At 42.5% G+C, this 26097-nt stretch overlaps 1 protein-coding gene across 5 annotated transcripts in view; it reads right to left on the bottom strand.

Annotated features, from left to right (window-relative positions):
* Nucleotides 1-21056: 21056 nt before the first annotated feature.
* The window catches only part of ETV5 (ETS variant transcription factor 5), a 59160-nt gene continuing 54119 nt past the window's right edge, over nucleotides 21057-26097 (bottom strand). For all 5 annotated transcript variants that reach the window (XM_045903202.2, XM_064584012.1, XM_064584020.1 and 2 more), the window contains one exon: nucleotides 21057-23629. In XM_045903202.2, the coding sequence (XP_045759158.1) occupies nucleotides 23408-23629 (222 nt within the window). In that variant the 3' untranslated portion in view covers nucleotides 21057-23407. The remainder of the gene's footprint in view (nucleotides 23630-26097) is intronic.

Below are 26097 nucleotides of genomic sequence, written 5' to 3'. Positions count from 1 at the left end.
CCACCACAGGCCAGTCCTTCCCACTCTCCGCCCCCAAAAGTTGATTCAGATAATACTTGAAAAAGAATCCCACACCACCTCCTTTCAGGGAAATGCAAGAAGTCTAGTCCAGAGACATTCTCTGGGCCTTTAGCATTTTTGATTGATTGTGAATTTAATATATTTTTAACTCAATTCAAGTGCTTCTCTCTCAAGAGACTGCTCCTCTTTTTTCTCGTCTGTGTTGTCTGGGTTGTAGTCAGTGGAGTTTGGCTGCGTGTTTGTTGACACATTTTCTGGGCAAGGCTATTTGAGAAATACTGACATTTCCTCTAACTTTCTCTTTAGGCGTCAACCCAGTTTGTCTCCCCATCCCTGTTGGGGTTCCAGTTTCTCTTTCTTGGAAGAGAAGAATCCGCTTTCGTCTTCACAATCACTTTCAGATTTTTTTCCTCTTTCTTTCTTCCCTTCTCTAGACTTGTCTCTATTCCATGGCCTGGGCATCTGCCCAGCCAGCTTCCGAACCATGCTGTGTCCTGAAGCACGGAGTCCTCTGCTCTCAGATTTGGAAGGGACCTCAGAGATCCTTTTAATTTGCATATTAGGAATCTCCTTTACTACATCCTTGCCAGATAGTCACTCAGTGTCTTTTTAAACACCTCTAGTGACAGAGGACTCACTACCTTTCAGACCAGTTGGCCATCTATTGTTGGTGTTAGAAAGTTGTTTCCTCAGGAAGCTGAGAGCAAGCTTGTGGTCCCCTTACTTGCTCTTTGGGTGATTTCTGATCCGAAAAGAATCACCTGAGACAGGAGGATGGGGAACAGAGATCATTGCCCAGCCTGGACCAAAGGGACCAGAAGTCTGGCATTTGCCCCGAGGGCAATGGTGAGAGTGGGGGTGGGGCGGAGGGGAGGTCAAATCTTCTGGATTTGGCCTTAGAAGACAGGGCTTCATCCCTGCGCCATCTTTCACTTACTGACCAAGTTATCTGGAGAAGTCATTTGTACTCTGAATCTAGTTTCTCTCATTTGTAAAACTGGTGTTGTAATAACTACTTCCCTGGGCTAATGGGACCACTGAATGAAATAACCCAGGCGAAAATGCTTTGTAGCTATAGACTTTTATGGAAAGCACAGTTGTCATCTAAATTCTAGATGCATAGCTTAGTAAGTCCGTGAACTAGCCCAGCCTGAGGAGGTTACAAAGTGGAGGGTTTGGGGATTAACTTTGCCTACACGTGTGTATCATTGGCAGGATCAGCTCGTGACCGTTGTTGATCACCTCTGGGGGGCCAACCCAACGTGATGACAGAATCTGGGCACATCAGAGGCTGAAGGATGTGAGTTCCCATCTGGTATAAAATGCTCATTTTCAAGACGAATGAGAATTGGTGCCTTGCCCAGTCACATGGCTCAGTAATGGTGGGCTGGCTGACCATTGATCCCAGAAGCCTGATTTTTAGGCGTAGCTTTTGTCAGTTTATCTGGTATTTTGGATGGTACAATCTTCATTGTGTAGGATTTCCTGGATCACTGTAGCAAGTTTAACATCTCTCCTCCCCATCCACTGAATGACGGCAGCATCTTGTCGTCTTTTTTTTTTTTTTTTTAGATTTTATTTATTTATTTGAGAGAAAGAGTGAGAGAGAGAGAGAGAGTGAGCACGAGAGGGGGTGGGGTAGAGGCAGAGGGAGAAGCAGACTCTCCGCTGAGCATGACCCCAGCCAAAGGCAGACAATTAACTGACTAAGCCATCCAGGCGTCCCTCAACCTTGAACATTTATTCGCTTTTACAGTCTCAAGCAATTCCTCATCTTCTGTTCTTACTCTCACACTTGTTTGCTCTTCCTCACTCTCGAGCACACTCTCTCCCCCATTTACCACCCACTCCTCACTACTGCTATCTGTATTTAACTATACTTAAGTTTCTCTCATTAAAAATACCCCTGGGGGTGCCTGGCTGGCTCAGTCCGTGAAGCATGTGACTCTTGATCTCAGGGTTGTGAGCTGGAGCCTCACGTTGGGTGTAGATATTACTTAAAAATAAAAAAATCTTTAAAAAAATACTCCCAAACCCCCAAACCTTTGACCAACTTCTCTCTCCTTCCTCATCACAATCAAGGCTGTGTAGGAAATGACAAGAGTAGTACAAAGACTTCCCACATACTTTTTGCTCAGACTTCCCAAATGTTTCCATATTACCACATTTGCTTTCTCTCTCTGCATCTAATTTCATCTAAACATATAAATGATATGTTTGTATTTATAAATTTTATTTTCTCCTTAATTTATTTATTATGTGTTTTTTTTTTAAAGATTTTATTTATTTATTTGAGAGAGAGAACGAGATAGAGCAAGCATGAGAGGGGGGAGGGTCAGAGGGAGAAGCAGACTCCCTGCTGAGCAGGGAGCCCGATGCAGGACTCGATCCCAGGACTCCAGGATCATGACCTGAGCCGAAGGCAGTCGCTTAACCAACTGAGCCACCCAGGCGCCCTATTTATTATGTTTTTATTTATTCTTATTTCTACTATTTTTCTGTGTTCTAACACATTGATTTATTCTTTTTTTTTTTTTTTTTACAGGGGGTGGCAGAGCAGAGGGAGAGAGAGAATCCTCAATAGGCTCCACACCCAGTGCAGAACCTGAAGTGGGGCTCAATCCCAAGACCCTGAGATCATGACGTGAGCTGAAATGAAGAGTCTGACACTCAACCCACTGAGCCACCCGGATGTCCCACACATTGATTTATTCCTGTATATATATTTTTTTCCTGAACTGTTGCAGACAGGATGCTCATTTACTGCTATACATTTCAGTGTGTATTTTCTAGAAACATAAGTCAATGGTCAAAATCAGGAAATCAGGGGCATCTGGGTGGCTCAGTGGGTTGAGTGTCAGACTCTTGATTTCTGCTAAGGTTATGATCCCGGGGTCATGAGATTGAGCCACGCTGAGGGTTCCATGCTCAGCAGGAAGTCTGCTTGTGATTTTCTCTCTCCCTCTGCCCTCCCCCAGCCCCACTCAAGTGTGCGCTCTCTCTCTCTCCCTCCCTTTGAAATAAATAAATAAATCTTTGAAAAAAAAATCAGGAAATTAACATTAATACAATGTTATCTGATCTATAGATCTTATTCAGATTTATCCATTGTCCCAATAATGTCCTTTATAGCAAAAGAAAATTCATTTGTCTTGTTTTAGTTGTGTTTTTTTTTAATCTGAAACAGTTCCTCAGTTTTTTCTTACTGTTTTGTGACGCTGACATTTTTAAAGAGTAGAGGCCAGTTTTTTTAGTAGAAAATCCCTTAGTTTAAGTTTGTCTGATGTTTCCTCTTGATTAGGAATTTTGTAGGAATACTACAGAAGGGATGCTGTGTTTTCTTAGTGCATTATATCAGGAGACATGGGGTGTTGATTTGTCTTATTATCGGTGGCATTAACTTTCATCACTTGATAGTGTTAAGCAGGTTTTCCTCTGTAAAGTTACTATTTTTTCCATTGCAATTAATAAGTATCTTTGGGGAGATACTCTGAGACTCTGCAAATATCCTTTAGTCCTCAAACTTTCACTTACTAATTTTGGCATTCACTGATGGTTCTTAGCTTGCATTAATTATATTATTGTAATGGTTGCTGAATTATGATTTTCTAATTCCTTTATTCCTTCTACATTTATTAGTGATTTAAATTCATGCTCTTTTGTCAAATGCCTTTTCAGCGTCTATGGGAATGATCATATTATTTTTCTTCTTAGATCTAGTAATATGAATTATACTGATTGATTTCCTAGTATTGAACCATCCATGCATTCATAGAGTATCCTCATGTAGTCTTTTTTTTTTTTAATTCTGCTGGGTCTGTTTGTTAATATTTCATTTAGGATTTTTATATCTATATTTATAAATTAGCTTGACCTGTAAATTTTGTGTATGCAATCCTTGTTATTTGTCTGTATCAATGTTAAATTCTCATTGTAAGAGACATTTACAAGGTTTTTATTTTTTCCAAAGCTGTGGAACTGTTTAAATAACATTGGCATTAGCAGCTCTCAAGAAGTCTAGTAAAAATTCCCTGTGTGTATGTGTGTGGGGGGCGGGGGATTCCCTGTGAAATTCTCTGAGTTTGCTGCTTTTTGAGGGAGTAGGTCTCTGATAAATTTCTCACCTCCTTTTATGGAAATTGGTCTATTTTTATTTTCTACCTGTTCTGAGGTTGATTTTAGGGAATCATATTTTCCTAGAAGTTGGTCAGGTTTTCAAAGTTAGAAAATCAGTCTCATGACCTTTTAGTGTTCTCTAATTTGGGTGTATTTCTCCCTTGTCATTTCTTATTTTGTGAAATTGAACTTCCTCATTGTATTCGTTTTGTTTGGTTGCTATAACAAATTACCACAAGCGTAGTGGCCTATTATCTCACATTTTAGTAGGTGGAAGTCTGACTTGGGGACTGCCAGGCTAAAATGAGGATGCTGACAGGGCTGCATTCCTTTCCAGAGGCTCTGGGAGAGAAGCTCTTTCTCTGCCTTTTCTAGTTTCTACAGCTGCCTGCATTCCTTGGCTTATGGTCTTCTACTTCCATCTTCAAGCCAGCAATAGCACACCAAATTCTCACATACATCACTTGGACCCTTCACCCATCGTTAGATTTCTCACCGACCTCAACAGGAAAAGGTTCTCTGATTTTAAGGACTCCTATGATTAGGTTGAGCCCACCTGGATAATCCAGGATGCTCTTCTATCTCAAGGTCCTTCAGCTTAATCAATATGTGAAGTCCCTTTTTGCCATGTAAAGTAACATATTCCTAGGTCCTATGGATGAGAGTGTAGACATCTTTGGGGGGGCCATTATTCTGCCTCCCATACCCGTTTTTTCCCTTAATAAGATTGGCAAATTTTAATCTATTTTATTATTTTCCCCTTATTTATTCATTGTGTCTTAATTTATTCTTATTTCTATTTTTTCTGTTTTCCAACTTTGATTTATTTTTCTTTCTAGTTTCCTATAGTTTATGTTGTTGTTCTTTTTTAAATTTTGGAGTCAGATGTTCAATTATTTTGTTTTTCTTCTATCTTCTTTATCAGTTTAAATAAAATTATGAAATTTTCATTGAACACTCTTTTAATACTAGTCCATAGGTGCTGCTATGTTGTTTTCATTGTTATTGCTTCTAGATAGACTAGAACTTTAGTAGTTACTTTTCCTTAAACCCAAGAAATGTTTAAGACAAAATTCTAATATTTTTTAAATTTTTTTATTTTTAAAAAAATATTTTATTTATTTATTCATGAGAGACAGAGAGAGAGGCAGAGGGAGAAGCAGGCTCCCAAGGAGCAGGGAACCCGATGTGGGACTCAATCCCAGGACCCTGGGATCATGGCCTGAGCCGAAGGCAGATGCTTAACCATCTGAGCCACCCGGGTGCCCCAGAACTTTAATATTTTTTAAAAATTTCTGAAGGTGGGGGGCTCCTGGGTGGCTCAGTTTAGCATCTGCCTTCAGCTCAGGTCATGGTCCTGGGACCCTGGGATCGAGCCCCAAGTTGGTCTCCCTGCTCGGCGGGGAGCCTGCTTCTCCCTCTCCCCTGCCTGCCGCTCCCCCTGCTTGTGCTCTCTCTCTCTCTGTCAAATAAATACACAAAATCTATGGGTATTAAAGAGGGCACATTCTGCATGGAACACTGGGTGTTATACGCAAACAATGAATCATGGAACACTACATCAAAAACTAATGATGTAATGTATGGTGATTAACATAACACAATAATAATAATAAAAAGAAATTAGGGCCTCCATGCAAAGAAGGATCTGAGGTGAGATTAAAACTTTCCAAGAAGTATTTCCAACTATATTCTACAAAGCTTTTGACCTCTGTTACATTTTTCTTAGTATATGGTCTGTATAGTTCCTAAAGTGTGCTTATTTAATGAATCTCAACCTTTCTGAAAGAAAAGAACCTACCAGTTAGTGTGATTAAAAAAATAAAATAAAATAAATACACAAAATCTTTTTTTAAAAAGAGTTTATTTAAAAACATTTCTGAAGGTGGAAGGGTCTTTTTATTTTCTGATTTTATTATTACTGGTATTACTGTACATTGGTCTGAGAATGCTTTCCTATGGTCCAATACCTGATCAAGTTTCATGAATGTTTCAGGGGCCCTTGTGGGGAACAGGAATGTGTTCTTTATTTTCGGGGTATAGAGTTGAAATTTTATCTATCAGAACTTGTTTATGAATAATTACATATGTAAGGTCTTATCTGTCATTGCTTATCTATCATCGTTTATCCACTTGACCTGTCATGGACTGAGAGAGGTGAATTAAAGTCTACTAGGGGCGCCTGGGTGGCTCAGTCATTAAGCGTCTGCCTGGCTCAGGTCATGATCCCAGGGTCCTGGGATCAAGCCCCGCATCGGGCTCCCTGCTCAGTGGGAAGCCTGCTTCTCCCTCTCCCACTCCCCCTGCTTGTGTTCCTGCTGTCGCTATCTCTCTCTGTCAAGTAAATAAATAAAATCTTTAAAAAAAAAAAAGTCTCCTACTAAAGTATTTGTGTTTATTTCTTCTTGTATCTTTTCTAACTTCTGCTACATGATGGTCATTATTACATTTCTTGGCGTATAGATTTTCATAACTATTAGATCTTCATTGTAGGTCTTCCTTACCTCATTCAGTGTGGTATTTTTGATGTATAAAAGCTTTTAAGCTTTTATGTAGTCAAGTTTTATCAATATTATCCTTTTTGGTTTCTGTGTTTTGTGTCATGCTTAAAAAGGCTATCTCTATTCCCAGTTTTTAAAATTATTCAGTCATGCTTTCTTCCAGTACTCTTGTGGTTTTGTTTTTTGCATAAAAATTTTAAAAATCATCTGGAATTTATTTTGATGTAAAGAGTGAATAGGTGCCTAGCTTTGCTTCCTACTCTTGAACGCTGGTCTTTTCAGATGGCTTATCAGATGTCTAAACATCTTTATTGGATAATCAGTTATAGGAGACATCTGTTGTTTCTGCCTCCTGCCCAGCATCCTCTGCCTCGCTCTTTAATAACAGCCCGTCCATTTTCCCTGGGGAACTACCTCTCAGTCCATATGGTTTGTCTGGAACTGGTACTAACTCCTGCTGCAGGGTTGGGTATATAAATCAAACTTGATGTCATCTCCCTGGCCGCAGTCACTGACTTGCGGATGGGGCATGACCTAAGCTAAGACAATCAGATCCAAGAAGACTTAGTTCTAAGACTTTTACTGATATTATTTCAGAAGACATCATCTTTTTCTATTGGACTTGAAGCTCTACAAGTGTAAGCCTGGGTTTAAAGGGACCACCATCAGGTATAACCCAAGAACGAAACCAACAAAATGAAAAGCAGAGACTTGTGTGATAGAAAGAGAATAGGTACTGGTGAATCTATCTGAGCCTCTGGATTCAACTTTGGCTTAGGCCTGGACTTTTCTGTGATGTGAGCCAAGAGGTCTACTCACCTTTTAAGATATACCAGAAAATTAATATCTGACAACCACCAATGTGTATATTGATTTACTCAGGCAAGATCATCAGAGGATGATAAAATCATCAGGGGAAATTTAATTGGGGAATGGTCTACTTATTAATCCCATAGGGGAATGAGTAATTTTAAAATAGAAAGAGCTAATGTGCCATGGTGAGCGCTGTGAATTGTGTAAGACTGATGAATCACAGACCTGTACCCCTAAAACAAATAATGCATTATATGTCAATAAAAAAAATAAATAAAATAGAAAGAACTGGTGTTACCACCTTAACCACGTGATCAGCTTCAGGCTCAGCCCTCTCAGGGTAAGCTGACATCATGTGCCTCTCAAGGTGATGGGATAGGAAGTACACCAACACTTAAGTGGTATTCCTGTGCAAAATGTTTAGTAGAATCTAATCACGAGAGATTATCAGACAAATCCAGCTTGTGATGGATTTTCCTAGTCAATAGGCTTGGTAAAGTTCTTACAACTTAGGCACTTTCATTTTATATACTTTTATAAATAGGTAGAAGGTTAGATGAATTTAAGTGAAATGTTTGCATGTGTCTATTATATTACTCTTTCATCTTGTCATAGATCTGAAATTTTAAAAAAAGACAAATTTGCAAACAAAGTATCCTTCATGCAAGCACACTGAAATAGGTACTATATAAAAATCTCATGGGCTTTCAAATTTGGTATGCCTCGTTCAATAAAATAGTTCAAACCTCTTTTGTCAAATCATATTATGAAATGTGCATTGCAATTATAGTCAATACTCATCTTATTTCAGCTTATAATAAGATTTTCCAGTTCTTATTAACAAAAAATAAAATTATACGCTAGCCGCTGGACCAATTAGTTTTAGCAGTATATATCTTTCTTTTTCATTAAATACATGGGAAATTTAATCATAATGTCTAATGAAATTAATGGAGCTATTTTGGCCTTTTTAATGCATTATTTTATTGCATTATCCCCCCAAAGCTGTCCACCAGAGTTCAATACCCACATGAACACACATTTACTGAAGGAGTATCTTGTTTTCAGTGATACTCATCACATTAATAGTAATTGATAACTTTAGTCACACATCACACTGAATAATTATAAAGTAATGAGTACTACCATTATCATCTCGTTCTGGTAACTCAGACGTGATCAATTATATTAGACATGCATCAGTTTGATCTCGACTGATTTTAATAATCTTCCTTACCATACGTGCTATAAAATGTATTATTTCAAGTTTTTATGTATTTCTTAAATTCTGTATTAACACATTTATCTGAGCTGAAAAATGACATCTGACGTTTTCTGACAGAAAGTAAGTCATAGTCCGGTTTGGCTGATGGGTTTACCACGAGACCCAGCTTTGCAAAAAATTATTCTAGTAAATATTTTCCAGCATGTTTATTATTGAATGATCTAAAGGGAACCTCTGAAGTTCTATCAAATAGAGTTCAGGCAAGTGATGCAACAAAGGCACATAAACAAAAAGTCCTGAGTGATGCAGCAGAGAGTTTAGGGCACTTCCCTGGTGTTCTTGCCCCCGTGTAATATCTTCCCCTTCTGTGTGGGCTTTGAACCAGCAAATGGCCGTACGGGGCTGACGTCAGTGTGGCAAGGAGCTGAGGGTGGCCTCTAGCTGGTCGACAACAGAGAATTTTCTCTGCGAATTTGGAAGGGAATCCTGTTCCATTTGTGCTTCCGATGAGACTTCTGTCCCTGCTGGCACTTTGCAGCCTTATGGGACCATGAAGTAGAGGACCCAGTTTAAGTCATGCCTGGACTCCTGACCCACAGAAATTGGGAGAAAATAAATGTGTGTTGTTTGAGGGTAATATTGTCATGTGCTAATAGGTAACTAATACAAATGGCAAAGATATGTTGAAATCAATATTTCGATATTTGAATGCTTTTGGAAACTATCAGATTAAATACAGGTCCAGGCAAAAGAATTACAGGTATAACACACAGTAGTAATTCTCAACTGGAGCTTCAGAATCACCCAAAGGGCTTGTTTGGTAAAACACAGACTGCAGGTCTCATCCCCAGAATTTCTGATTCAGTAGGTCTCGGTGGGGCCTAAAATTTCTAACATTTTCTAACATAGAAATTCTAACATCTCTAACAAGTTGCCAGATGATGCTGATGCACTTGTCTGGAATCCACACTTTGAGAACCACTGATGTCGAAGCATTTGGTAGCTAAGTCTTGGTAAAACCTTTTCGGTATACTTATCAGAAATGGAGGAAATGATTAGATTCTAGTGACTGGTAACTTCCAGCTTGTTTGTTTTTTTTAAAGATTTTATTTATTTATTTGATAGAGAGCAAAAGCAGGGGGAACAACAGAGGGAGAAGGAGAAGCAGGCTCCCCGCCAAGCAGGGAGCCCAATGCGGGGCTCGAGCCCAGGACCCAGGGATCATGACCTGAGCCGAAGGCAGATGCTTAACCATCTGAGCCACCCAGGCTCCCACAGTTTTGTAAGTTAAATTGATTCCAATCTTTCCTTTTCAACGAAATTGAAGGAGGACCTAATGGAATTGTCAATTGATAGATCATTTAAAATAATTTCTGATGAAGATCAGTATGTGGACTTTGGCATATAATGTGGAAGGACTATTCTATAATGGAGCGGCATTTCAATTAAATACACACACACACACACACAGCTTATTCCATTCTTAAGGATTTGTTTAAGTGAACAAGATATATTAGTTAGGGTAAGTTAAACTGCTGGTACAGATAGACTTAAACATGGTTCAAACATTATCAAAGTTTGTTTCTTAACTGGCGGGTGCTCTTCAGCATGTGGTGAGTCAGAGACCCAGGCTTCTCCCATCTCATGCCTCCGCCATCCGCCAGGGTCTTGTCATCATCTACATCCAACTGCAAGAGGGCATCGAGGAGGTACTCACGCTTTTCTAATAGCCCTAATCCAGAGGTAGCTTACATGTGCACTGTATCTATCTGGGTCCAATCAGAGGAGAGAAACCATAAGGTAATTTGAATAAGGAGAGTTTAATATGAAGAATTACTAACCAATACAGGAGACTGGAATAACGGAATTGGCAGTTCAGAAGTAAAGGAATAGCAGATACAAAGAGTGAGTACTAGCCCTAGGGTGAGACAGAGCACCAAGGAAGGGTCCCAACACCCTCCTCTCCCCTCAGGGCTGAGATTCAGACTTTACTGGAAAGGCATATATGTATTTATTTTTAAAGATTTTATTTGTTTATTTGAGAGAGAAGAGAGCACAAGCAGGGGGAGTGGCAGAGGGAGAGGGAGAAGCAGGCTTCCCGCCGAGCAGGGAGCCTGATGCGGGGCTCGATCCCAGGACCCTGGGATCATGACCTGAGCCGAAGGCAGACGCCCAACTGACTGAGCCACCCAGGCATCCCTACTGGAAAGGTATATTTGAGAGTTCCCAAGATCACCCTCAGGTTTCATGATTTGTGAGAAGGACTAACAGAACTCAGAAAAGCTGTTATACTTAAGGTTATGGTTGATCACAGCAAAAGGCTACAGATTAAAATAAGCAAAGGGAAAAGGCACACAGGGTACTGAGTCCAGAAGAGACCAGGCACGCTCTTCCAGTTGTCCTCTCCCAGAGGGACAGCACATCATTCTCCCAGCAGTGATGTGTGGAAAACACTCATGAAACCTTGCCAACTCAGGAAGCTCACCTGAGCCTCGTTGTCCAGGGTTTCCACTGGGGGCTGATCATGTATGCTTGGCTTACTGCCCATATGGCTGACCTCAGTTCACCCTCCAGAGGTCAACTGAGTCTACATGGTCCAAAGCCCCCCAAGTATAAATCATATTGTTAGCATAGACTATGTGGCTTGGCCCAAGGTCCTAGGTAAACAAAGACACTCTTCTCAGGCAGGATATTCCAAGGGCTTAGAGGTTATCTCAGGAGCCAGGCAAAGGCCAAACCATTTTCTGGAACGTGCAAGGTTTGGAGAATGCAAGCCTGCTAAGGTAATTCTTTACTGTCTTAGAGGGTATGGCGATGGCTCACTGTAGGACAGAGAGTTCCTGACTGGTAGAACTTGCTGGAAATCCACCCTCTTGGGTGCCAGAGAGAGCTGCTCAAGGTCCTTTGCTACAGAGCTGACCGGGAGGGTACAGTACCGAGGGAAGCTTCTGGCCGCTGGTTGCTGGGGCTACTGGGCACACAGGAGCCTGCGCAGGGCCTGGAGGAAGTGTGAGCACGGTGGGAGTTGCAAACATTCTGCTATAAACCCACTGAAGGTAGGGGCGCCAGAAGAAACCGCTGGAAGCTGCTTGCTACGCAGCAGCTAGGTGCTAGAGAAGCTGGGATAACGTCAGGAGCCCACACGCAGGAACTGGGAAGTAAAAACTTTCTCCTTCAGGGTCACTCCAGTGCCTTCTGCTGACAAAGCGTCACCGCCTCCTGGCAAAAAGGGAATGCATGTGGGGCCCAGATTCATTTCACAAAGCAAACAGAAAGGATGAACTTGAGCTGAGAAACAATATATTGACAATGGGCACGGCAATGGCAAGGGATGCTGGGGAATGTCATGTAGCCACGCTATGGCGACAATCTTATTACCAAGGGAGAAGAAGAAAATGAATTTGGTGGACAGCTGACACCGTCTGTCCCACAGTGTATCTTTGAACTTACTTAAAATTGAAAATCAGGACTAGAATTGACACTAAAACCCATCTCATTCATACAGTGAACTAATGGAAAAACAGGAGTACTCCCATGCCAGGGTTTGCTGACAGATTCATTTTTTATAAATTTTTACTTTTTAATTTTAATAAATATATCCCAGATTTGGTTATATAGTTATATTGTTTTGATCAATTGTGAACTATTAATTTAGTAATCACTCAATACAGAATAATTTTTCAACATGTAAAGCCTTGTTGCCAAAGGAAATTATTTAAAACAATTTATGGTATACAGGTATGATAGAGTAAGATTAAAAGGTAGGATAAAGACTTCCCAGCATAAAAATAGATTATATCGGGATAAAATTCTTTTGGGGGTGTACATGGAAATACGGATTCAAGCATAAAAAAGAGTGACATCAGGGCATCTGGGTGGTAGGTTGCTTAAATGTCCAAGTCTTGCTTTCAGCTCAGGTCATGATCGCAAGGTTGTGAGATTGAGCCCTCTGTGCTGGCTCAGGATTCTCCCTCTCCTTATGCCCTTCCCCACTCTCTCTAAAAAAAGAGTGACATAAAAGTCTGTGAAAGAGATTGTATAGTTTGGTGATAATCAATGATGAAATTTAGTAATGGTGGTAATTAAATTGGTAGCATTATTGAATCCATTGTTAAATTGGAATAATCATATTTTAAAATGTCAGAATTTACAATAAATTGGAGATTATATCCTTTTCAACTTTTCATAATATGATAGAAAATATTAAATGTTGACTTAAGACAGTGCTAACAGGTGTCTGGTTTTTAAAAATTCTTTTCTATGGTATGTGAGCAAAAAATGTGAAAACTACTGATATCATTCATCACTGAATTCTAAGTAGCTGGCTTGGTGCATGGTATGTAATAGGTGCTCAATAAATAATATCTGAATAAATAAATTAAAGAAAAGAAAGAGGGAATGGCAAATTGAGGTGTAAGCATAAACAATGTCTTGCCTAGACAAAGGGTATAAGAATCAAGTACGAATCACAGTCTTTTTGGTGAACCTTTTGCAGTTCATACAAATAACCTTGAAATATGCCTATCCTTTGCTTAAACGTCCATCTTCTAGGAATTTATCCTGAAAGTCATAAAAGAACAAAGACGCTGATTCACAGCATCTTACTTGTTCAATAGATCTCTTTTTGTTTGTTTAAATTTTATTTATTTATTTGACAGAGAGAGAGAGAGGGAACACAAGCATGGGGAGTGGGAGAGGGAGAAGCAGGCTTCCTGCTGAGCAGGGAGCCCGACGATGCAACGATGCAGGGCTAGATCCCAGGACCCTGAGATCATGACTTGAGCAGAAGGCGGATGCTTAACCAACTGAACCACCCAGGCGCCCCTCAGTAGATCTTTCTTAATCACCCCCTCTGTATTGGAGATAAAGCTGTTAGCAAAGTATACAGGGTCCTGCTTTCATGGAATTTACAGTCTATTGGGAAAGACAATCAACTAATCTTGCAAATAAATGAATAAGAATTGTGAGAAGTGCCATGAAAAAAAGATAGTGTGGGAAAAGTGGATAATGGGAGATGAGAGCAAAGGTAGGAAGGCCAGGAAATTGAAATTACTCACTTACTTGTGAGAGTAGTTGATTATTTTCCCCTGGGGTGACTTTTGAATTGAGATTAAAGTATGTGTTGAGGTTAAGCTGGTTGGAGGTCAGGGATGGTTTTGAAGGCAGTGTCACATTTCAGGTCCAGGGAATAGTTTGTGTCTGGCTGGAGCAGGAGGGGGCAAGGTATGGTTAAAGCACCAGGAGGCCTGGTGGGGGGCTGGAACATCTACAACAAGAGAGAATGGGGCAAGATGAAGCTGAAGAGATAGAAAGGACTCACGTTGTAAGGCCAAGTTAAGGATTTTGGTTTATCCCAAGAAATGACTAGAAATACTCTTTTGAGGACTACTTCACATGACATAAAAAGCACAGACTTCAGGTGTTCAGTTTGCCAAGTGCTGACAAATGGACGCGTAACAGCCCCCGAAACCAACATCTAGAGCATTTCTACCACCCCAGAGCATTCCCTCCACACCTTTCCAACCAGTTCCTGCCCATCCACACCTTGCTATCACTTTCTGATTTCTATCTCCACAGCTCATTCTTCTTCTTCTTTTTTTAATCGCTGAGTAGCATTTTGTTGTATGGATACCACAACCTGTTTATCCGATCTTCCCTTGATGGACACTTGGGTTCCTTTGGTGGCTATTGTGAATCACGCTTCTCTAAATGTTAGCGCAGAGGTCTTTTTGTGAACACATGTCTATATCTCTCTTGGCTAAATACTTATGATTAGAATTGCTAGATCATAAAGTGGATGCATGTTTACCTTTATAAGAAACCACCAGTTTTCCAAAAGAGTCGCACCATTTTACATGCCCTCAGCACGGTATTCTCGCCAACATCTGGTGGTATTAGGCTTTTAAAATTTTAGGTGTTCCAGTGGTTGTCAATGGAAAGGCACAAGTGAGGGGGTGACTTGGGCTTAAAAATCATCACTCTGGGGCGCCTGGGTGGCTCAGTTGGTTAAGCGACTGCCTTCGGCTCAGGTCATGATCCTGGAGTCCCGGGATCAAGTCCCGCGTCCGGCTCCCTGCTCGGCAGGGAGTCTGCTTCTCCCTCTGACCCTCCCCCCTCTCATGCTCTCTCTCTCTCTCAAATAAATAAGTAAAATCTTTAAAAAAAAAAAAATCATCACTCTGACTACAGTAGGGAGAAGGGGTTGGGGGAGGTAAGGGTGGATGTGGCAAGGCGTGTTACGAGGTGAGGGCAATAGTCCAGTGAGAGGTGATTGTGGATCAGTTATGACAGTGATGGTGGATGTGGATTTGAGAGATATCTAGAAGGTAAAATTAGTAGTTGGTTGTTAATTGGGAACATGAGAAAAAGCCCCAATTCTTTTTCTTTAAAATTTTAAAATTAACATATAATGTATTATTTGTTTCAGGGGTACAGGTCTGTGATTCATCAGTCTTACACAATTCACAGCGCTCACCATAGTACATACCCTCCCCAGTGTCCATCACCCAGCCACCATATCCCTCCCACCCACCTCCACTCCAGCAACCCCCAGTTTGTTTCCTGAGATTAAGAGTCTCTTATGGTTTGTCTCCCTCTCTGGTTTCATCTTGTTTCATTTTTCCCTCCCTTCCCCTACGATCCTCAGTCTTGTTTCTCAAATTCCTCGTATCAGTGAGATCATATGATACTTGTCTTTCTCTGATTGACTTATTTCGCTTAGCATAATACCCTCTAGTTCCATCCACATTGTTGCAAATGGCAAGATTTCATTTTTTTTTTTTAAAGATTTTATTTATTTATTCATGAGAGACAGGGAGAGAGAGAGAGGCAGAGGCAGAGAGAAGCAGGCTCCCCGCCGAGCAGGGAGCCCGATGCGGTACTCGATCCCAGGACCCCGGGATCATGACCTGAGCCGAAAGCAGATGCTTAACCATCTGAGCCACCCAGGCGCCCGAAGATTTCATTTTTTGATGGCTGCATAATATTCCATTGTGTATATACACCATATCTTCTTTATCCATTCATCTGTCAATGGGCATCTTGGCTCTTTCCACAGTTTGGCTATTGTGGATATTGCTGCTATAAACATCGGGGTGCACGTAGCCCTTCGGATCCCTACTTTTGTATCTTTGGGGTAAATACCCAGTAGTGCAGTTGCTGAGTCATAGGGTAGCTCTCTTTTCAACTTTTTGAGGAACCTCCATACTAAAAGCCCCAATTCTTGTTTTTTGTTTGTTTGATTTTCGAGGATAGAGATCACTTGGCTTGGTTTTGGATATATATTTGTGCTGCCTTAATCTTCAGCAAAGGGACTGCTCAAAAATGGTATAGTACATATGTACTGTGGAATATGATGCAGGCACTAAAAATGATACTGTAGGAAAAGACTTCCTGATCTGGAAAGATATTAAAAATATATTATTTAAATAAGTTAGAAATCTATGTTCACTGTATAGCATGACCTTATTTTTATAAATAAATAACAATACAGAGAAAAGCCATGTGGATGGGGCTCCTAGGTGGCTAAGTTGGTTAAGTGACTGACTCTTGATTTCGGCTTAGGTCATGATCTCAGGGTCCTGGGACTGAGCCCCATGTGGGGCTCCTCGCTCAGTGGGGAGTCTGCTTGAGGATTTTCTCTCTCTCTCTCTCCCTCTTCCTCTGCCCCTCCCCCTGCTCATGCTCTCTCTGTCTCTCTCTCAAATAAATAAATTAAAAAAAAAAAGAAAAGCCATGTGGAAGGATGTATGATAAAGTGTTAACTGTGATTTCTAGGTGGAGTTTTCAGAATAATTTTAAATATGGGCTAAGGTTTTTCTGTTTTTCTACAAAGAACATATGCTAATTGTGTAATATGAAAAAAGGTTATTTAAAAACACTTAACATTTCAAAAAAAGAAATTTAAGAGCACAGAACAAGAACAGAGTCCCATAGGAATGGCAAAGATGGTGGTGACAGCAATGTAATCTCTCCTCCTCTATCCCCGAATTGCTCACCAATACCTTCTGGGCAGGACACCTGGCAGGGATACCCAGGGCTCTTTCAGACTTTGAGAGTCAGGGAATAGAAGGGCTAGTGAGAGAGTCTGAGCTGAACTCAAGCCCAGGATTCTGAATCCATGGAGCCTTCTCTGATCCCTGCCTCAAACCACCTTCGAATCATTCGGTTGTGTCTCTTTCTCTCACTCCGTGGAAATGAGCAAGTAATCCATGACATCCATGTTGCTAATTCTGTCCTCACCCTACTGACAGGTTATCAGAAGCATCTGCCACATTGATTTCTCCTTTCTCCTGGAAATACTGTTCTGATTGTCCCTACCTGACTAGCCACTTTCCCCCCTTCTCTGACAGTTCTTCTCCATCGCCTCAACCTCTTAATCTTGAAGTCCTTAGGGCTCAGTCCTGGGAACTTCTCTTTTTTCTATCTAGACACATTCCCTTAGTGATCTCATCCAGCTTCAGCTTTAAATACACACTGACGACTTCTTTGTCTCTACAGTCTGGATCTTTCCCCTGAACTCCTGACTTGTATATCTGAATTGATGTTCCCATTTGGATTTCTAATAGGCATCTCAAAGTTAATATGTTCAAAACAGGATGCCTGTTCTTCCCCCACTCACACCCCCAATTTCTCCTCTTCTATCTCGGTAAGTAGCTGTAAATGGCAACTTTGCAATTCCTTGTACTCAGGCCAAAAATCCTTAGAGCCATAACTGACCCCTCCCTTTCTCTCACTCTACACATCTAAAACCTATTGGCTCTACCCTAAAAATATACCCAGACTATGGCCCCTTGGTGCCCTGGACCAAACCACATGTGACCTCACCTGCATTACCATACAGCCTACTACTTGGTTGTGTTTCCTTCCCTGTTCCCCTAGGACCTCAGCGGCCCTGAGTGGTCCTTTAAAATATAGGTCAGATTATGTCACTTCTCTCTCAAAACCTCTAACAGCTAAACATTAACAGAGCAAAGGTCAGAGTCTTTAAAGAGCCTGCCTGGCCCTAGATAATACAACCACAATTTCTTCTTTCTGCCTTTGTCTCTTAGTATGCCCCCCCATCTCCCTCCCTCTGATCTGGAGTCACAGGCCTTGCTATTCCTAAATATTCCACATGTATTCGAAGTTTCAGGGCCTTGCACTTGCTCTTCCCTCTGTCTACATGCTTTTCCTTCAGATATCCATCCGGCTACTTTATTTTTTCAAGTCTTTGCCCTGACATCCCTACTGAAAATCGCAACCCCCGCACTTCACCATTCACTATTTCCCTTTCCTACTTTATTTTTCCCTCTTATGGTGGGATGGTACTTAAGACCATCTAATGAATACTGTGACTATTTGTTTCGTGGGTTTTTTACCCCCTTCCCCAGATGTAAGATCCCTGAGATCAGACACTGGTACCTATTTTTTTCCTTCCACTAATCCTCGAGCTGTGCCTGGCATAGCATAGGCCCAACTTATTGGATGAGTAATAGTAAGTTATAACTTGTATTCTAGTTTCACATGGAAAACCATTTTCCCCACTAGCCTGTGAGCTGTTTAAGGGGAGGGTGGGTTTCTCTGTGTGACCCTCACCCCCACCCCTGCCTCAGAGCATCTTTTGCAGGGTCTTACACAAAAGAAATGCTTGCTATATGTTTGTTAACAGAATGAGGGAAGCAAAGAATCACCCACCTTAAGTATGGAGACCACAAAACCAAGGTCATCCAGGAGAGCGCTGCTAATGTGAGAAGTAGGTGTAGCCACCTGCCCCATACCTGCTCCATGTCCCCTCAGCCTCACCTGAGTTACTACGTCTACCGACAGCTCTCTGCACATGGACCCCTGAGCCTACCCTCTGCTCTTCCTGGTAGGGAGGTACACCAAAGAGTTCACATCCCTGGGAACAACCCTCAGCCAGCTGGGGCAGGAGTTGGTGGAGAAATGCCCACCCTCCTCAGCCTCTGGTCAGTGTGGTCCAAAGAAGGTGGGGTCAGCGTCTTTTGAGTCTGAGCCGCCCTGAGCTGGCGACTACAGCATTTAAGGAGTCACTAAGGTATTACCGTGCCACGAACAGGGCTTTATTTGAAAAATGCCATCTGAAATCATTTGTTTTCAGCATCCAGCAGTGCCTGGCTTCTAGCAGGTGCTCAGTAGAGGCTTGGGAAATGAACAAACATGTATCTTTGATGGTGGGACTCAGCAATCTTCAGAGCTTCCTTAAAGGTAATGACTTGAGGATGTTTTTAGCTGTTAAACCTTAGCAGATACACACACACCCTTTGAATTCCCAAAGGAACTCCTTTCTCCCATACCTCCTAAGAGATCCCGAATATCAGCTCGTCTTGTCAGTGCCCTCACTGATCTGGGAGGTTAGGCGAGGATGGCCCTGAGATCATTGAGGTAATCCAGTCAGTCCCGGAGCTGGGGCCAGAAGCCCCATGTCTAGTCCTCGCCCCACTGTAGCTACTGTGAACCTTCCAAGAAAGTACTTTGGGAGGCTCAGAGCCATATTTTCAGATTCAATTTCAACAGAGTGTTACCATTTAAGAAAGTCTGCCAAAAAGATAATGGGGACGAAGAAGTGCCCTGTAATCTGTTAAGTGCCATTCAAAGGTTAGCTATCTGAGCTTCACTGCCAAGGTCAATAAACCAAGGCGTGGGTATGGATTCAGGTCTTAAACTGGAGGAGCTGAAGAAAGGCTGGTCGCTCAAGGACTGGTGTCTGGGACGTCGGTGTATTTGCCGGGATCAGAACCCCCGGGGCTGGTTTGTGCTCCACTCTCACTCCCACCGCCTACTTCAAGTACAGTGCACTTACGCTAAATAAAATCAATGCTTACATATATATGTACTAAAACTGATGCTTTTCTGGCCTTTTTTCCCTTTTGCTTGTGTTCCAGAGGCCACACACGGAGCACCAGCCACCTGCACCACCAGGCAACGGATTGTGTAAGGTGTCCAACCGTCTGGGTACATGAGTGTTTTTCTTCCACATTAGTTTACGTTTGTCCCAGCTGCGTTAGAATTTAGATTCTGCGCATTCCCTGGCTCTCATGACCACATTCTTTTGCCCTCACACTACCTCTTTGTCATCTACCAACTGAGTAAGCATTGTTTGCCTGGCCTGGCTCATGAAAGGGGACCTCGATGAAGAGTAAACTTCACATTTTCTGGGCTTCCTTATCCTAGTGCCCAACGCTAGAAGGGCGGCCCAGTGTTTGGTGACCTCCCGCATTAGGTTAACGATCTGGGTCTGGGCCCGGGCTGGATAATGAGCCCGTGAATAATGGGGAACTGATTGTCAGAGCCTTATCGTGGTGAAGCTCGCTTTGTCCTCGGCTCCGCTGCCTTCTCTCCAAGCATCTTTTCTTAATCTGTCGAAGCTAATGGGTTTATGTGGCAGGCATTCAGGCCTCACAAGCTCCGATTCGAGCCGCTGTGCACGGATTCAGTCTCAGATGTTTGTACACTTACGGGCTTGTAAAAGAGTGAAAGAAAGATGGTAGATAAACTTACAGAAAGCCTTCTGTTAGAGGCCTGAAAAAAGGTTCTACTTATTTCTCTCCTGTAACAGGAGTCTTGAAAAGCCCAAAGGAAGGTGCAGAAAAGCGTGAAAGAGGAACACGGCATGGTCCCGCCCCGCACACAGCCCTGCACACAGCCCAGCACCCTGTATTTCCTTCCACCACACCTGCCCCACGCAATCAACCGATACATGCCCACCAGGAGGAGATGCACTAGGAAAAAAAAATTCCTTCTGCTGCACGTCTAGGAAAAAAACAGGCCAAGGCTTTCTGAAGTCTTTGTTGTCCTTCCCAAAGGAACAGCCTGATACTGGTAAAAATTTTACTTGTTATGATTAAAGCTTGTTGGGGGAAAATTAGTAACGAAGAATTTCTTAGGTGCTTACTGTTTTTGCAAGTATGTATCCAAGGGGATGAGCTAGAATCACTCTGGAACTCACAATCCTAGCCTCATTAGTAATCTTACACACAGTCCAGGGTCCAAACAGGAGCTAGGCTTTAAAAAATGGTTACTAATTTTCAGCAGGTAGGTGGGCTCAAGGAGATGGGGTGGTCTCAGCTCACCATTGGCTGAGGAAGAGGACCTCTCTACCTCCTAGTGCTTCGGATTCAGTTTTTATCTAGAGTTTAAGAGGTAAGGCCAAAGAGCACTATGCACTTCTATTTCCAGGTAACAGTTCCTTTAATGAGTCTCTACTCCAGTCCACTGGTAAGGCTAAATAACTGAGAGGGACAGAGGGAGAATGGGGTGGGGGGGAGAGGAAGAGAGAGAGAGAGATAGAGGGGGAATTAGAGAGAGGAAGCCAGGTGGCTTCTGCTTGCTTTCAAATTAGACCGCAGAGGGCAAGAAAGAGGCAGGTTTCAGGCACTTGGTAAACTGAAAGCAAACTTCTTTATTGTACACAGTACAGAATATAACGCAGCTTGGCAGGATGCATACGGCCCTGCGCAGGGGAAAGTACTTCAAATCAACTGGCAGGTTAAAGCCTTTCTGCACTGTAGACTTTCCACACTCTGGAAAAGAAGCGAAAACAAAAGAAAACAAATAAAAAACCAAAACCATCCGGGAGGTGCATGAGTCCAATGGGAATGCAACGGTGATGCGCCATCCTGTGTCCCGTGACAGTACAGGCCCCATAGTTACGGGGGGGCGGTGGGGGGAGCTCAGGCTACAGAGGGTTATTTCATACTTGCTAAGACAGCATAAATTCATCAAAAAAAGAAAACCCAAACCAGGATAAGAAAGAATATAAAACAAAACAGAAACAAAAAAACCAAAATCCTATACAGCATTTACAACAAATAAATCTCTAGCCAGCTGGGGGTAAAATATGCATCTATATATAGACTATGTGTAGGTTAGAGAGCTATAAATATGGTTGGGAAAGAGTCCTTTGATTAGAGTACAATGCTAATTAAGGCCCAAGCTAGAGGTTCAATACCTTGGCGGGCTAATTAGCTTCCAGTAGAGGAAAACCTCATGTGTTCGTTGCTATAAAACGCACCCCTTCTCCCTATGAACCTCTTCGCAGACGTGCGGCTGCTGGTCAGAAGGGGGACTGGCGGAGACGGGCGCACGCCCCAGTCAGAGGCAAACAACTCAAAGCGTGTTTCTTCCCCTCACCGAGTCAGCACTCGGTGTGGCGCGGCGGCAGACCAGCGGCCATTCTCAGCGTGCTAAGTGCCGCGGGGGGCGCGGGATCCTACAGCGGAGCAGGCAGCAAGACTCTACCACTTCCTAGGAACTTCTCCTCTACTCTGAGGCCGACTTGCACATCGCTTTAGCTGGGTGGTGGAAAACTTTTCCAATATCATACAGCAACCGGAGTAAACCTTTTTCTTTTTCTTTCTTTTTTTTTTTTTTAAGGTGGTGGGAAACTAAAATGCTAGCACTGTTTTTTTACCTGTCAGTGTCACACGTACATCTCAAACCCTATTGAATCATATGCAGGGTTTAAAGTCCAAGGATTAAAGAAAAAAAAAAAAAAAGAAAAGAAAACAAACTGATGAAATGGAAGTTGTCATCGGTCATGCCCGGGGAGACATCCCCAGGGTTCCCACCGGGTGGCCAGGTGTCAAATGGACATGACGCGTATTATGTACATATGCTTTCCAGAGAGGGCGTGTTAGAGGACACGGGGAACTATACACATAGAATCTAAGTGGTGTGTCCGGGCTGCCCTGCACACCTCAAAAATGTACAACTCAGGTGCAAATGTTCCGTCAGGCTGTCTGGTGCAGAAAGCACAAAGCAGGCAATAGAGTGGGCTTGTGCGCGGCTAAGGGGGCGCCCCCAGCAAAGCCCCTTTCAAGCTGCAGCGTCTTCATCAGTCGGCACTGCCCTGCTAAGGACGCAGTGCACAGTTACCAAAAGGTTTGTTTTTTTTTTTTTGCTTTAAATACCAAAACTACAAAAATCAGTTTATAAACTGTTTTTCCAAAACAACCACCAAAACAAAATGATCCCCCGAATCAAAGCAAAACAAAATACTGTCAAAAGTGTAAATCACCCTTCTAAAATGAAAGCCATCGACACACAGCCGTGTGACTGGGAAGAGAAAGGGGGCTTGTTCTACTTGGTGACCACATGGCTAGAAGGTTCCCAAGAGTAGCAACGGTTTATTATTTGAGAACCATGGAGTGGGTAACAGCTGTTCTGACTTTCCCCCCTTCTTTCTAGACCGAGGGGGAAAACATTTCAGCTTGAGCTAGAAGAACTCTCCGAATTTTAAGATCTACTTTTAACCCTTCGCGGGTTGAGCCTCCCCAGCTTCTTAGCCGACCGTTCTATAGGTTTGTCATTTCTTTTTCAATAAATTGTGCAAATCAGAGCCCTTCTATGTAAAGGCAATTAGTAGTCCATGATCAATGCAGATTGTCACACACTCTTGTCCTGGTTTGTGGGCACTAACCTGAACAAGGTATTGCTTTGCATATATTGTCCATGGGAAGGAGGCTCCATTGCAATCTCTTCCCAGTAACCTTGTCAGGATCAGAGCTGAGGCACCAGCCTTTTGATGGCTTTTCCGCCCCTGCCCTTTTCCCACTCCCCAGCCAAGGTATCTGTCTTTAAGGGTGCCAATCCAGAGACAGCTTGGGTTCTCCCGATAATACTCAAAGGGCAAGCTTTAGGAACAGCCAAAAACACAAACAAAACCACTGCCCTCGTTTGCCTGAATGGGAACTGCTAGCTCTAGGGTTCGGCCGCTCAGCCACTCAGAAACTTAGTAAGCAAAGCCCTCGGCGTAGGGGAGGCTGCTGCAGCGATCCATGTCCAGGAGGTAAGCCGGGTTGTCTTCAAAGTGGGTCAGCGGCAGGGTATCCTCCTCGCTGAGGTGACACTCGGACTCTGCTTTCAGGAACGGACGCTGGTTGTCGGGGAAGGCCATGGAGAAAAGGGCATCCGGGTCACAGACGAATTTATAGACGTATCGCTCCCCAGCCACCTGAGAGAGAGAAAACACACCTTCTCAGGCCCAGCTGGAACAGGGCACGGGGGGAAGGGGAAACCCAGGGAAGGATGATGAGGTATTTTTACGTCATCAGGTTCTCAAGGAGCCAGGGACCAAAGGAGGCTCATTAGTAGCTGATTGTCCAAATCATTCAGATTTATTTTGATAAATCTCGGGGACCTGTTATCTGCCAAGGGTTTTGCTGACACCACCGCTCAGCAGTTGAAGACATCTGAATTTCAGATTCACAGTAGATAGGCTCGCCATTTATTTATTTATTTATTTAAGTCCTTTTAGAGGAAAATTCTCACTGTGTCGTACTCATAGCTTAGAAAGAAAGGTTATGTCGAGGCTGGTGCTTGGTGTTACAAGGAGGATTGAAAAGTGAAAGGCAGAAGGTCAGACCCTGTTTTCAGTTACCACCGAAGTTCACAGTCTTCACAGTACTGCTTTGTTATTTGGAAGGGCTAGGAATTTGATCAGTAGAGCCTATGTAGAAATTTATATGTGTTCCAAAGCCAAATAAAATTGCTTTTTGGCTTAGCTGCAGTTTTAAATTATGCATTCCGTGGTTCTGCTACACCGAAGAACTGCGAACTACCTTTTTATGAATTTTATGCATTATAATATTATTAGAACCAAAGGTTTTGATTCGAAGGCCTCATGATGTAGTTGATGAGCCATCCAGGTCACCGGGATCAGCTATTCTCTGCTGGTCATTTAGCGTCAGTGCAAGAGGACCCAACCCCTGAAAATCAAACCTGATAACGCGCTCTGCTTGGGTAATGCAAAGCGGTAAGGGAAGGCAGCTGAAATTACTGATCAAATATTTTTACGCTCAAAAATTCGAAAGGTTGAAGTTAACTCTGCCCTTTGGTCATTCTGTTGTGATTCTAAAATCTCTTTTAATTGCAGAAATATGGCTTTGCTTCCAAATCTTGGGTTTAAAAAAATCCACTGCTACACTGGCAGCTTGTAGAGGTAACAGCAGAATTCTCCTAATAGGTCCGAAAGCTTATTTTATGGTGACATGTCTGTCTAGTCACCAGAACATGGCTGTTTGCGCCAACGTTCTTTGGAATTCAAACACTAGGAATCAGGGGCTGTGGGAGTGAAACGGGACAAGCAACATCTTCGCCAAAGCAAGTCAAGGGTAGCAGATGTACGCGATCCATCAACCCTATTTAGTTTTTTAAGCTACAGACTTACCCTAAATCTCTTGATGCCCCACCCCAAAAGCCAGTACTTATACACAGAAGAGGGAGGCAAAAGGACATAGTGGAAATAATATGAGATCAGGGGCCAGGAGTGGATGGCTTCCCCTCCTCGTTCAGTCACTAATGAGTCTTAACCTCTGTGCACTTCAATCCTCCCTTTTAAAAGCTGAGGGTTTGGGACCACAGCTTTTCTACCTCTCTCCTCACACGGGCATGCTATCATTCACCTTTAATTAGTTCTCTTTCACTCACGGGTCATGTCATAAATATAACAACAATCCTTTACATTGGGTAGCACAGTATTATCTCTGGAACATTTTCACATATATTACCCTGTGAAATTACAGCAGGGTTTTTTTGTTGTTTTTTTTTAATCTCCACTTTTATTAGGAAGAGAGGCTTTGGGAGGTTAATATAAAGCACCCAACTAATAAATGAGAGCATTAGGATCTGAACCCATCCAAGCCTCATTCTTGTGCCTTCCTGTACTCTTCGCCTGCCTTGTTCTCAGAAATGAAGTTCTCTTCTACTTCCTGAAACAACTGACGACCTAGTCACAGGGACAACTCAGTCGGTAGTTCAAGTGATTATGTCTTGTCACATTCCCTCAGGTTGGATCTGGAGTTGGGAACAGCGAAGGAATGATAGCACTTCTTCCTGAATTTTAGGATTCCACCTAATAGTATTAACATTAAAAGGGGAGTGAGTGTGTGTGTGTGTGTGTGTGTGTGTGAGAAGTTTGGGGGAAATGGAAAGTGATGGCTAGTGGGTTTGGGGTTTCTTTCTGGGGTGATAAGATCTTCTAAAGTTGATTGTGGTGATGGTTGCACAACTCTGTGAATATATTTAAAAAACCGCTGAATTGTACACCTTACACAAAGGGGAAATCGAGCAACCACCCTTCCTAGGTTATCTATCAACTCTGTGCCAAGCACTGAAGTCAAACCCCCAGCTCTGCCCCCCAGGAGCTTACATTACAGTACAGAGAGAAGGGCTGTGAGAGAAAGGTGTGCAGGTGCAACCGGAAGCAGGAAAGGACACCCAGTCCCAGGACTTCAGATTCTTGGGAGTGATGCAGGGATGATTGGCTGGCCGGTAATGAAGGCATTCGGAATGTTCTGGTTCTTAAATAGGATGATAGCTTAATAGGTGAGGTTTTTTTTCATTTTCAAATATGCTTGATGACCTCCATGCACATGGTGTATATTCTTTGGTAAACAAATCCTACATTAATTAAGAGAAGAT

Source organism: Mirounga angustirostris, unplaced genomic scaffold, assembly GCF_029215605.1.
Source record: "Mirounga angustirostris isolate CCGP_5_RB_7025 unplaced genomic scaffold, mMirAng1.0.hap1 SCAF_1, whole genome shotgun sequence".
In the NCBI taxonomy this organism is placed as follows: domain Eukaryota; kingdom Metazoa; phylum Chordata; class Mammalia; order Carnivora; family Phocidae; genus Mirounga; species Mirounga angustirostris.
Note: the sequence above shows the minus strand (reverse complement) of the source record. Positions and strands in the feature narration are given on the sequence as shown.